Source organism: Mobula birostris, chromosome 23 (assembly GCF_030028105.1).
Source record: "Mobula birostris isolate sMobBir1 chromosome 23, sMobBir1.hap1, whole genome shotgun sequence".
NCBI lineage: Eukaryota > Metazoa > Chordata > Chondrichthyes > Myliobatiformes > Myliobatidae > Mobula > Mobula birostris.
This window is the reverse complement of record NC_092392.1, coordinates 19,592,641-19,605,121: the sequence shown is the minus strand read 5'-3', so window position 1 is coordinate 19,605,121 and position 12,481 is coordinate 19,592,641. Positions and strand designations below refer to the sequence as shown.

Genomic DNA, 12,481 nt, shown 5'->3' with positions numbered 1-12,481 from the left:
GAGAGACTGACAGAGTCCATGAAGGAGTGTCTAGTATCCGTGATGTGCTGAGCTGCATCCACAACTCTCTCCAGTACCTTGTGGTTATGCACAGAGCAGTTACCAGACCAAGCCATTGATACAGATTGATAGGGGCAACGGGGGTGTGCCAAATTTCTTTAGCCTCCTGAGGAAGCAGAGGCACTGGTGACCTTTTTGTCCATTGTGACCATGCGGTTGGACCAGGTCAAGCTATTGGTAATGTTCAATCCTAGGAACTTGAAGATCTTAGCATTCTCAACCTCAGCAACACTGATATAGACAGGAGCCTGTGCCTGCTCTTTATGAAGACAATGACTAGCTGGTTTGATTTGCAATGTCTAATTTTGACATTGAGTCAAAGTTTGTTGTTATGACACCATATAACTAAGTTCTCTATTTTCCCTTCCTGTACTCTGACTCATCATTATTTGAGATACGGCCCATTACAGTTGGTATAATCTGCAAATTTGTAAATGGAGTTGGAGCAGAATCTGGCCACTGTCAGGCCAGTTCCCGCTGACATCTCCCAGCCTGCACAGGCAGGCACTCCCTAGTCTCCAGATTTACCTGCCTCCTGTTCTAGACTCATCATTGGCAGCTGGCCTTAACCAATTTCTCCCTGCCAAAAGTTTATCTTCTTGCCTGTTTTGTTTAGTTTCTGTTCTCTTTAGTTTTGCGGCCCCTCGTAGCTTGTTATTCCGCAGTCCATTATTAAAGTTATCGTTCACCGCTGAATCATCTCTGCTGCTGTTCTTGTGGGTCAAGTCTCCTCTACTTTTCCTGACAGCCAGTCATAGAGGCAGGGTGTGAAGTAGGAGGCTGAAGATGCATTCTTGTGGAGCACCAGTGTTGAGAATAATTGTGCTGGATTTGTTGCTGCTGATCCTTACCGAATGTGGTTTATTGGTTAGGAAATCAAAGACTCAATTGCAGAGTGAGAGTTTGCTTGGAATAATTGCATTGAAGGCAGAGCTGCAGATAATAGCCTGACGTAAGCGTCTTCATTGTCCAGATACACCAGAGTTAAGTGTAGGGCCAGGGGAATGGCATCCACCATGGCTCTATCGACAGCAGATGGATTGTAGTGGGTCGAGGTTTTCTCGAAGGCTGGAGTAAATATGTACCGTCATCAGCTTCTGGAAGAAATTCATGATGGTACATGACAGAGCCACTGGCGGTAATTGTCACGGCACATCACTTTACTTTTCTCAGATACCAGTCAGATAAGGTGGACTCTTGAGTCCAGAGCCTACTTCATTGTGACCTTGCACCTTATCGTCTGTCTGCACTGCATTTCCTCTGTAACTGTAACACTTCATTCTGCATTCGGTTACTGTTTTCCCTTGTACTACCTCAACGTATTGATGGGATGGAATGATCTGTATGGACACATGCAAAACAAAGTTTTTATCTGTACCTTTGTACATGTACCATAACAATAATAGGATAAAATTAGATAAGATTAGCATTATTTAATAAACCAATCAACCAATTTCATTTTTACCAGTTTATTTCCCAATTGTTCCAATCTATCTCCCAAAATACCATTTAAATATATACCAAGTACCAACTTCAAAAAAGCCAGTTTTTCTATAGAATGTGGGAATCTCATATCTGAAATACATAGAAACATAGAAAACCTACAGGCCTTTCGGCCTGTGTACATACATCTATTGATGCTTCTGGACACATCTGCAGTGATGTTCCTGGAATCATCGGGTGTTTCGGGTCTTTCAACATCATACAACCTCCTCCAGGTGACCCAGCCAGTGCTGATTAGACCCCAGCTTGTGTCCAGATGGCCAGCTACTTACGACTCCATGGCTCCCCTCTTTTGAGCCACAGCCATCTTGAGGCCCTCTCTGCCGCATCAGTGGTACTGCGGATGGCTCTCCTCTAAGCTGTGCCAAACATATCCTTACCTTAGAAATTATCTAGGGTAAGGAAATAAACTCGCTTTCTAACACCTTATCAGAATCAAATTTTTGATCCCTGACATACAACACGAAATTTGTTGTTTTGAAGCAGCGGTACAGCACAAGTATATAAAATTTCTATAAATTACAAAATAAATAGTGCAATAAATGGAAATAATAAGTTCATGTTCATGGACTGTTCATAAATCTAATGCAGAGAGGAAGAAGCTGTTTCCGAATCGTTGAATGTGGGCGGTCCTCAATCGTAGTAACCAGAATGGTGTCCCGGGTGGTGAGGGTCCTTTATGATGGATGCTGCCTCTCAAAGATGTCCTCGATGGTGGGGAGGGTGGTGCCTGTGATGGAGCTGGCTGAGTTTACAACGCTCTGCAGTCTCTTGCGATTCTTCATATTGGAGCCTCCATACCAGCCTGTGATGCAACCAGTCAGATAGCTTTCCACCGTATGTCTATCAAAATTTGACATACCTAATTGTCTCACACTCCTCACAAGGTAGAGGCACTGGTGGGCCTTCCTTGCATCAACATGCATCATGTGGCCTGTGTGGAATCTGACCTTTTGCTCTCTCCTATATCAATTCGAAAGGAAAGACTAAACACACGTGCCAGAGGTTAATTAGTCACAACAGAATGAAATTGCCCAGTGCTGTCAGACAGTACATGAGTAAAAGACAAAAACAGCAGTATAAATGGTGACTCACATGGTTAGGGTCAAAGTGTTATAGAACGATCCAGCAAAGAATACAGTCCCTCAGCCCAACTCATTCATGCCAACTAAATTTATCTGTTTATTTTTATTTAGAGATACAGCACAGTTACAGGCTCAACAAGCTCGCACTGCCCAATTACACCCATGTGACCAATTAACTTAATAATCTATATGTTTTTAGAATGTGGGAGGAAACCAGAGCACTCGGAGGAAACTCATGTGGCCACAAGGAGAACATTAAAAAATCCTTACAGATAGCAGCTGGAATTTACCTGTGTGAGCCAGTCCTGTTTCCCTACATTTATCCCAAATCCTTCTAAGTCTTTTCTGTCCAGGTACCTGCATAAATGTCTTTCAACTGTTGTTATTGCATCCGCCTGTACTGATTCCTCTGGCAGCTTGTTCCGTATACCCACCACCTTCTGTGTGATTAACTTGCCCCTTCAGTCCCTTTTTAAAGTTTCCCCTTTCACCTTAAACCCTTGCCCTATAGTTTTAGACTCTTTTATCTTGGGAAAATGACTGTGATTATTCTATTCATTGCTGCCCTTCATGCTTTATAAACCACTGTAAGGTCACTCCTTGTGCGCCTGTCTCTGATGTTGGTGAGCTTTCTTGACTGTGGAGGATGTGTTCTGGAGGTTGTATGAGATGTGAGGGTTTATAAGGCATATGGTCAGACTGCACTTGGAGTATTGTGAGTACTTTTGGGCCCCTTATCTAAGAAAAGAAGTGCTGGTATTGGAGAAGGTGCAGAGGAGGTTGACGAGGATAACTCTGGGAATGGAAGAGTTAATATTTGAGGAGCATTTGATGGCTCTGGGCCTGTATTCACTGGAGTTTAGAAGAGCTGGGGAAGGGGTGGGAATTCAAATCATTGGAATCTACTGATTATTGAAAGGCCTAGATAGAGTGGATGTTTCCTACAGTGGGTGAGTCTACGACAAGAAAGCACAGCCTCAGAATAGAGGGACATCCATTTAGAACAGAGATGAGGAGGAGATCATTTAGCCAGAGGGTGGTGAATCAGTGGAATTTAAAGTGGAGCTTGATGGGTTCTTGATTAGTAAGGGTGCCAAAGGTTACAGGGAGAAGACAGGAGAATGGGGTTGAGAGGGATAATAAATCAGCCATGATGGAAGGGCAGAGCAGACTCAGTGGACCAAATGAATTAAGTCTGTGGTCTTAAATGCACTCTTCCAGGAGTTTGAACCTGCTTGCAGTTTCCAGCTGCTGTGTCAACAATGTGAAGAGAGGTGCGAGTTCTCCTGAAGTCAATAAGACATCTCCTTTGTCTTGTTAACATTGAGTTAGAGGCTATTTGCCCAGCACCCAGGCCTCAAGCTCTTCTGCCTCCTCTCTATAGGTTATCTCATCCTTGTTGGTGATGAGCCCCACCACTGTCCTGTCAATGGCGAACTTGACAACATGACTGCTCAGGTGTTTGGCCATGTGTGAGCAAAGTGCACAGCAATGGGCTTAGCTCACAACCCCGGGAGGCAGTGTGTTGAGGATGATGAGGAGGGAGGTGTGGTTGTGCATCTTGACTGTCTGAGGTCTGTTGGTTAGGACGTCCAACATCCAGTTGCTCAGTGGCGTATTTAGACCTAGGAGTAGGATATTTAAAAGCTACCTAGCAACACACACACACACAAAATGCTGGAAAAACTCAGGTAGCACCTAAGGAATGGATGTTTCAGGCTGGACTGGAAAGGAGGGTGGTAAAAGCCAGAATAGGAACTGGGTGGCAGAGGAGTACACGCCTCCTTGTCAGTTCTGATGAACCGTCTCTGGTTATTTCTCTCCAAAAATGCTACCTCGCCCGCTAAGTGCTTAGCCAGCACGGGCCTATTGAAGGGCCCATTTCCGTCTTTTACGGTATAACTCTACATTGTCGATTTAGAAAGGATTGACGCCGAGGGGCGTTTTACTCTGAATACGTCTGCTCTTAGTTCCAACCTATCACTGTTCGGAGGCGGTGTCTCTTAGCTTTGTTGGGATCGACGTGCAGACGGCCGGCCGGGAGCTCCTTTGGTCCTCCAGATAAGGGGGGGGGGGTTAAAGGACGGGTTTTAAAAATTTCTTGGTATTTTCTTCATTGGGGCGGGAAGATGGGCACCATGTCGGGATCTGCCTTGAATGTCATGTTGAAACTGACATCGCTGAGGCTGCGCCCATTTGCCGGACTGAGCCGCGGGTATCGAACTCCGACGGGGGTTTATGGCTACAGACCACAAAGCGAAGAGACTGTTAACACATTACCAAGAGAAGAACCCCCACTTCGAGGTGAGTCAGCGTGAGTTATAAATCTGCTGCATTTTTTTTGGGAGGGAGGGTAAGTCGGAGACGTATGGAGTTAATTTACTGATCACCGTTTCTGTTGTCTCTTGCCGCTGGAGGCAATGGGAAGACCTTCGAAATTCCTTGGCTATTCATATCTCCTCAGCTAATGCGCCAGAGGGGTCGTGAACGCTCGGCGCCCTGTCAGCCAGGAAGGCTGTCCCTAACTGTTGATTGCTTTAAACGGCAAGCAACCTGCGGAGCGACGTCAATTCGTGTGTGCAATTCTGGTCACCTGCCTACGGGAAAGATATCAGTGAGATTGAAAGAGTGCAGAGAAAATTTACAAAAATGTTGTGGGGACTTGGAGTGAAGGAGATAGAGGGGAGATTTGATTGAGGTATACGGAATTATGAGGGATATATAGTAAATACTAGCAGTTCTTTTGCAGTGAGGTTGGGAGAGTCTAAAACTGGACGTGACAGGTTAAGGTTGAAAAGTGGACTATTCATGAGGAAACCTGAGGGGGAACTTCTTCACTCAAAGGGTGGTAGGAGTGTGGAGTGAGCTGCCAGTGGAAGTGATGGTTTGATTATAACATTTAAGAGAAGTTTGGCTTAGTCCATAAATGGGAGGAGTATGGAGAGTTATGGTCCAGGTGAGTCTAGGCAGACTAACAGTTTGGCATGGACTAGAAGGGCTGAAGGGCCTGTTTTCTGTTTGTAGTGCCCCATGGCTCCATATTAACTTCAACTGTGGCTCTCAGACCTGGTATTTCATGTGTATGGAGACCTTTTTAAAGAGTTGTGCTGCGGAATGACATGGGTACAGGCCCTTCAGGCCCAACTAATCCATGCTGATCACAGTGCCCACCCAGCTAGTCCCAGCTTCCTGCATTTGCCCATACCCTCCGGATCCCCACCCTTCCATGTACCCATTCAAGTGCTTCTAAATGATGCTATTTACCTGCTCAGCTGCTTCCTCTAGCGGCTCATTCCAAATCCTTACCGGCCTCTTCATTAAAAGCCTTCCCCTTAGGTCCAATTTAAGTCTTTCACTTCTCACCCTAAACCTAGTTTTCAACTTCTCCACACTGGTGAAAGACTGTTAATTTTTTTTGTATTTTATTAAAATCTTCATGTCTCTCAGAATGTTAAACACTTCTGTCAGGTCACCCCTTCATTCTCTTACGTTCCAAGGAATAAAGTCCTCACCTGGTCAAGCTCTCCTTATAACTCAGGCCATCTAGACCTGATAACATCCTCATTAATCTTTCCTGTGTTTTTAATTTCACTGTTGACAGATAAAGGCAGGCAGAATTGACAACTGTATTGCATCATCTGGCCTGCACAACATGTATAATATGCAAGAATATGAGAGTCAAAATTTTCCAAACAGCAGTCTAATACAGTAATCTACCTTTGAAATAGATTGCCTTGTCTATTTTTTAAAGCCTCATGAGAAAGTTCATTTGCATGAATCTGGGAAGGCAAGGGCTCGACAAAGCCTGTTCTCAATATTAGTTGTTCCCTATTATTTACTTTTTCTTTTTTATTTGCACCCTCTATCACCTTTTGCAAATTGGTTGTTCGTCCATGTTTGTGGTCTTTTATTGATTCTATTGTATTTCTCTGTACTGTGAATGTCTGTAAGAAAGTGAATCTCAGGGTAGTATATGTGACATACATGTACTTTGATAATAAATTTATTCTGAACTTCAGATGCCACGGCTAAATGAAGGCATTACAGACTCTTTCTCCATGTTGCATTGCTGTTCAACCTCTGCTTGCAATACTCGTGCAAATGTGTGGCTAGGCACAGCTCCGATGCCAGATACAAACTTGCCGATAATGTCACCGTTGTTGGACAAAACCCAGGTGGTGGTGATTCAGTGTACATGAGTGAAATGAGGCACCTGTTTGAGGGGTGATGCAGCAATTATCTCTCACCCACCCCCTCTCTCTCCCTCCCTCCCTCTCATCCAAAGCCCAAGCTATGGATAATTGAGTTTATAGCTAGGGTAAGAAAGAGATACAGATTTAATTATTTATCACATATGCATTGAAACATATAGTGAAATGCGACCAATACAACCTTAGCATGTGCTGGGTGCAGCCCACAAGTGTCGCCACATATTGCATGCCCACAATGTTCAGCAGAACAACACTGAACACAACAAAACTGCAATAGCAATGCAAGCCTATTTTATCCCTCCTCCCTCCCACCCACCCACGCACACACTATAGGATAGGCCTCTGGTCTCCAGCAGGCGGACTTTGACTTCCAGATTTCCAATCAATCTTTGAGTTTCGATCTTTGGTATTGACCCAGAACTCTGGGTTTACCAACTCACCAACCTGTGTGTCTCCTGCTTGCACAGATATCCAATCCTAAAACCCTCTAACCCCAGACAGCTTGATATCCACAGACGTCCTTCGTTACCTATTAATCTCACTGGCCTGAGTGGAGAGCAGAGGGCCTGGACTGCGCCCTGACCTCTAACTGCTCCTCATCCCTGTCCTTAAATCCTAGCTTGACTCCCTAAATCCCCTCTCTGTCCCAAAAACCATCCCAACAAACTTAAGTCTGAGCCACGACCTAAAAGGAGACTGTAGCTTGGTGCCATCTTGACTTGATATTAGAACGTAGAAATCTACAGCACATTACAGGCCCTTTGGCCCACAATGTTGTGCCAACCATGTAACCTACTCTAGGGACTGCCTAGAATTTCCCTAGCGCATAGCCCTCTATTTTTCTAAGCTCCATGTACCTCTCTAAGAGGCTCTTAAAAGACCCTATTACATCCGCTTCCACCACTGCCGCCAGCAGTGCATTCCACACACCCACCACTCCCTGTGTGAAAGACTTACCCTTGACATCCCCTCGGTACCTATTTCCAAGCACCTTAAAACTATACCCCCCTGTGTTAGCCATAAATATTTGAAATTAATATTGAAAAATTTGTTGCACAAACAAGTAATGCAAAGGGAAGCAGAATGAATTAGCAAATGTTTTGGGACAGTGGGAAGGGACTGATGGTTTTGGTGACGTGAAAAGTGTTGTTTTGTTGCAGCAGTACAGTGCAAAGATATAAAATTACTATAAATTACTGTGCCATAAGAAAAGAATAATGAAGTAGTGTTTGTGGATTCATGGACCGTGCAGAAATCTGATGACTGAGGAGAAAACACTTTTTTTTGGAATTGTTGAGTGTGGGTTTTTGGGCTCCTCTATCTTCTCCCTGGTGGTAACCATGAAAGGAGGGCATGTCCCAGATAGTAAGGATCGTTGGCGATGTATGCACCTTCTTGAGGCACTGCTACTGGAAGATGTCCTCAATGGTAGGAAGGGTGTGCCTGTGGAGGTGTATGAATCAACAGCCCTCTGCAGCCTCTGGTGATCCTGTGCATTGGAGCCTCCACCACCAGTCAGAATGCTCTCCATGGTACATCAATAAAAATGTGCTAGAGGGTTTGTTGACAGACCAGATCTCCTCAAACTCCAAATGAAGTACAGCTGCTGCTGCTGTTCCTCCCCACACCTTCTACTGCATCGGGCAGCAACCTTGCTGTTTCTTTACATTTGTCTGTTTTTCTGTGAGGCCGAGGTGCTAACTCGATGCCCAGCCCTGCTTGGATGGAAAGCATTCAAGGAGCCAGCCGGATTCAAACCCAGGACCGCTCGCCTTGATTTCCGGTGCGGATGCCACTGCACCACTGGCGGGCTGAGCTGCTGCTATGCCTTCTTCATAATTGCATTAATGTGTTTGGCCCGGGATAAACCCTCTGAGATGTTGACACCCAGGAGCTTGAAGTTGCTCACCCTTTCTGTTGCTGACTCCTCACTAAGGACTGGTGTATGTTCTCCTGACTACCCTTCCAGTAGTTCACAATCAATTCCTTAGTCTTCCTGAAACAGAAGTCAGTTTATTAAAGTGACTGGTGGAAGGAAGCAAACGCCCCTTTTGTTCATGGTCAAAAATGACGAGATGTATGAAGAGGAGACTTAAAAGCTCCATTTAATCTTACAGATTTATAAAATTATGGCGAAGTAGGATGACTTGGACAAATCCTAATTTCTTTTCTCAGTTTGTTTGGGTGTTTTTTTTTTGTTAAATGTAATGATAGTTTCCATCTCCTCTACATTGTTCAGACTGTAAGCTTCAGGCAAATGACTCCTTGATTGAGGAACTTCCCTCTATTTCTTCATCTCATCGAAATCACTTTTGCCCTCAGCCAGAGGAAGCTGGTTTTTCTGTTGTCTGAGTCTAATGTCTCCCAGTTTTACACTCCAGAGAATGAAACTGAAATGGCTTTTAAAGCTTCTCCAGAACATTTACAGATAAACTTGGATCTGTAAGTGTTCAAACACTTTATTAATTTTCATATTTATGTTAGTTCCTTGTTAAAACTGTTGCATTAATCAGACAGGAAGACATAGCATTTTTAAGAGACTCTTAGATAGGCATGTGGATGTTCAATAAGTGGAACGCTATGGACTTTGTAGGAAGGAAGTTAAAGATTGATTGTGCAGGAGGTTTAGATGGGTCTGCACAACTGCATGGGCTGAAGGGCCTATACTGTGCTGTACTTTTCTACGTTACATCAAAGAGCTGTATAGCACAGGAACTGGCCCTTTGGCCCACAAATTCTGTACTGATCATGTGGCCAAATTCAACTAAATCCCTCTGCCTACGCATGATCCATATCCCTCCATTTACTGCATGTTCATGAGCCTGCCTGAAAGCCTCTTGAACAGCACTATTGTATCTGCTTCAACCACCATCTCTGGCAGCCCGTTCCAGGAACCCACCGCATTCTGTGCAGAAAATATCTTGCCCCACACATCCACCTTAAACACCCGGTCTGTCACTTTAAAAACTTCCCTCTAGTGTTCGATATTTCTACTCCAGGGGATAAAGAGACCGCTTCGCCAAGCATCTACACTCCGTCTGCCGGAAAAAGTGGGATCTCCCAGTGGCCACCCATTTTAATTCTACTTCCCATTCCTATTCTGACTTGTCAGTCCATGCCTCCTCTACTGCTGCAAAGAGGCCACGCTCCGGTTGGAGAAGCAACACCTTATATCAGACATCCCACCCTGCAAAAACTTATTTCAGGGAGGTCTCAACCAGAAGTCTCAACCTCATAGCAGTCTGTGTCAATGAATTTGTTAACTTTGAAAGACATCAGATTCATAAGTGTTTTGTGAGATTGCTGACTTCTGAATTCTGTCTTATTGTGCCATGTTCACAATAGCTGCTGTCTTGGTTGATGAGCAGGCATAGTTTTTTGCAATTTCTGAATCAGGAAACATCTTCCTGAATAGCTTGCCTGTGTGCTTACACACCTGGAATGGCAGGTTATGCTCAACGATGAAAGATGTAAAGTACACCTCAGCTCTAGTGACCTTCTCTGTCAGACTTTGGTTTTCTGCTGAAAAGAACTGTGAAATACTTGAGCAGTCTTCCCTGCGCTTAGCCTCCCTAATATGTTGTGGTACCTAAAAGAAATAAAAGCTAAAGTGTATCCTTATTACAGGTGTGCGCCGCTTAACATCCATTTGGAGAACGTCTGATCGCATATCTGTCCGTAGTCACACACAGCCTGCAATAGTTGGGATCAGAACTTACTTTTTTACAACGAAATGGGGGATTTTAAATGAGTGATTTAAAAATTCTGTATCTTCAAGTTCAAGTTTATTGTCATCTGGCTGATTGTCCACAAATGAAACAACCTCTGTCCGGACCACGGTATAGCCACAATACATATATCACGCACACCACGTAAAACAATGTATTACCATATTATTTAATAAAGTGTAACTCAAAATGCATATGAATTGCGCAGCACAGATAGACAGTTCATTGTCCTAATGCCAAGACCTCGGTGGCGACCGGGTAGTTATTAAAATCGGTTTTTCTTCTGAAAACAGCTGCGCTTAAACCCAGCCCACCACGGGCTTTGATGTACCTGTAAGTGGAAGTGTTTCAGGAAAAAAACCCCGAAGAATTTGCTTGCTGCGAGCGCGTTTTTAAATATGTCTTAGTGGATGACTTTGGAATTTCGCTCCAATTTAAGCCCCGCTGTAATCCCCTTTAAGATGCCAACGCACCTCACCCGTATAGGACAGCCTCGCGTAGTCAGGTTGTCACCGCCAGCCTTGGGAATTTCTTCGTCAGGCTTTTGTACTTCATCACCGACAGTTGTTCAGATCATTTCAGCGTCATTACAGATGGCAGTAACTGAACTAATGGACTATGGAAGAGAGAGAGAGGTCAATTGTAAAGCCCGCCCACAGAGAAAACTGATAGGTCTACTTAGCACAAAGAGATCAAGCAGGATTCTTTCATTTTCTTTCTTTTTTTCTGTCTCCCTCTCCCTCTCTAAAAAATCGATTTCTGGGATATTGTATAGAATTTGCGGGCATCAGGGAGCCGCTATCAATATGCGGGAGACTCCTGGAACTCCTGGGAGAGGTGGGATGTCTGTTATGTTCCATCTGGGTAGCCTCCAACTTTGTGGCATGAACATCAATTTCTCAAACTTCTGGTAATGGCCTCTTCCCCCTCTCACCATTCCCCATTACCATTTCCCTCTCTCACCTTATCTCCTTATCGGCCTATCACCTACCCCTGGTGCTTTTCCCCCTTCCCTTTCTTCCATGGCCTCTATCCTCTCCTATCAGATTCCCCTTCTCCAATCCTTATCTCTTTCACCAATCGACCTCCCAGCTCTTCTGGTTTCACCTATCACCTACTACCTTGTATTTCTTCCTCCCCTCCCCCCACCTTCTTACTCTGACTTCTTATCTGTTTTCCTCCAGTCCTGATGAAGGGTCTTGGCCCAAAGTGTTGACTGTTTCCTCTTTTCCATAGATACTGCCTGGCTTGCTGAGTTCCTTTAGCATTTTGTGTGTGTTGCTTGGATTTCCAGCATCTGCAGATTTTCTCTTGTTCGTGAAATATTCTGACTGCCTTTCTGTGTCTGTCAAGATTTTATAAACTAGTGTCAGGTCACCACACAGCCTTACTGCTCCAGAGAGGGAAAAAAAGAAAAAAGTTTGTCCAACTTCTCCTTATAGCACATGCTTTCTAATCCAGGCAGCATCCTAGTGAACCTTTTCTGCACCCTTTCCAAAGCCTTCACATCCTTTCTGTTATGGGTTAACTCCCAAGTGCGGCCCAACCAGTACCTTTTAATATGTTCTGTTCTTTTAGTCTGTTATTCTTGCCAGTTTAATCTCCAACTATCTAATGTTTTTAATGTGTAGTGGTTAGCACAACACCTTATAGTACCAGAGATCAGGGTTCAATTCCCATTGCTGTCTGTAAAGAGTGTGTACGTTCTCCCCATGACCGCATGGGTTTCCTCTGGGTGCTCCTATTTCCTCCCACGTTTCCAAAGACATCAAAGATGTACGTGTTAGGGTTAATCAGTTGTGGGCATCTCATGTTGGTGCCGGAAGCATGGTCACACTTGCAGTCTTCTCCCAACACGATCCTCGGACTGTGTCGCTTGTTAACGCAAACAGCG

General features: G+C 44.4%; 1 protein-coding gene across 1 annotated transcript in view; it reads left to right on the top strand.

The window, feature by feature from the left end:
• Nucleotides 1–4,644: 4,644 nt before the first annotated feature.
• The window catches only part of dhtkd1 (dehydrogenase E1 and transketolase domain containing 1), a 61,738-nt gene continuing 53,901 nt past the window's right edge, over nt 4,645–12,481 (top strand). Inside the window, exon 1 of the mRNA XM_072241678.1 lies at nt 4,645–4,952. Coding sequence (XP_072097779.1) covers nt 4,778–4,952 — 175 coding nt within the window. The 5' untranslated portion in view covers nt 4,645–4,777. The remainder of the gene's footprint in view (nt 4,953–12,481) is intronic.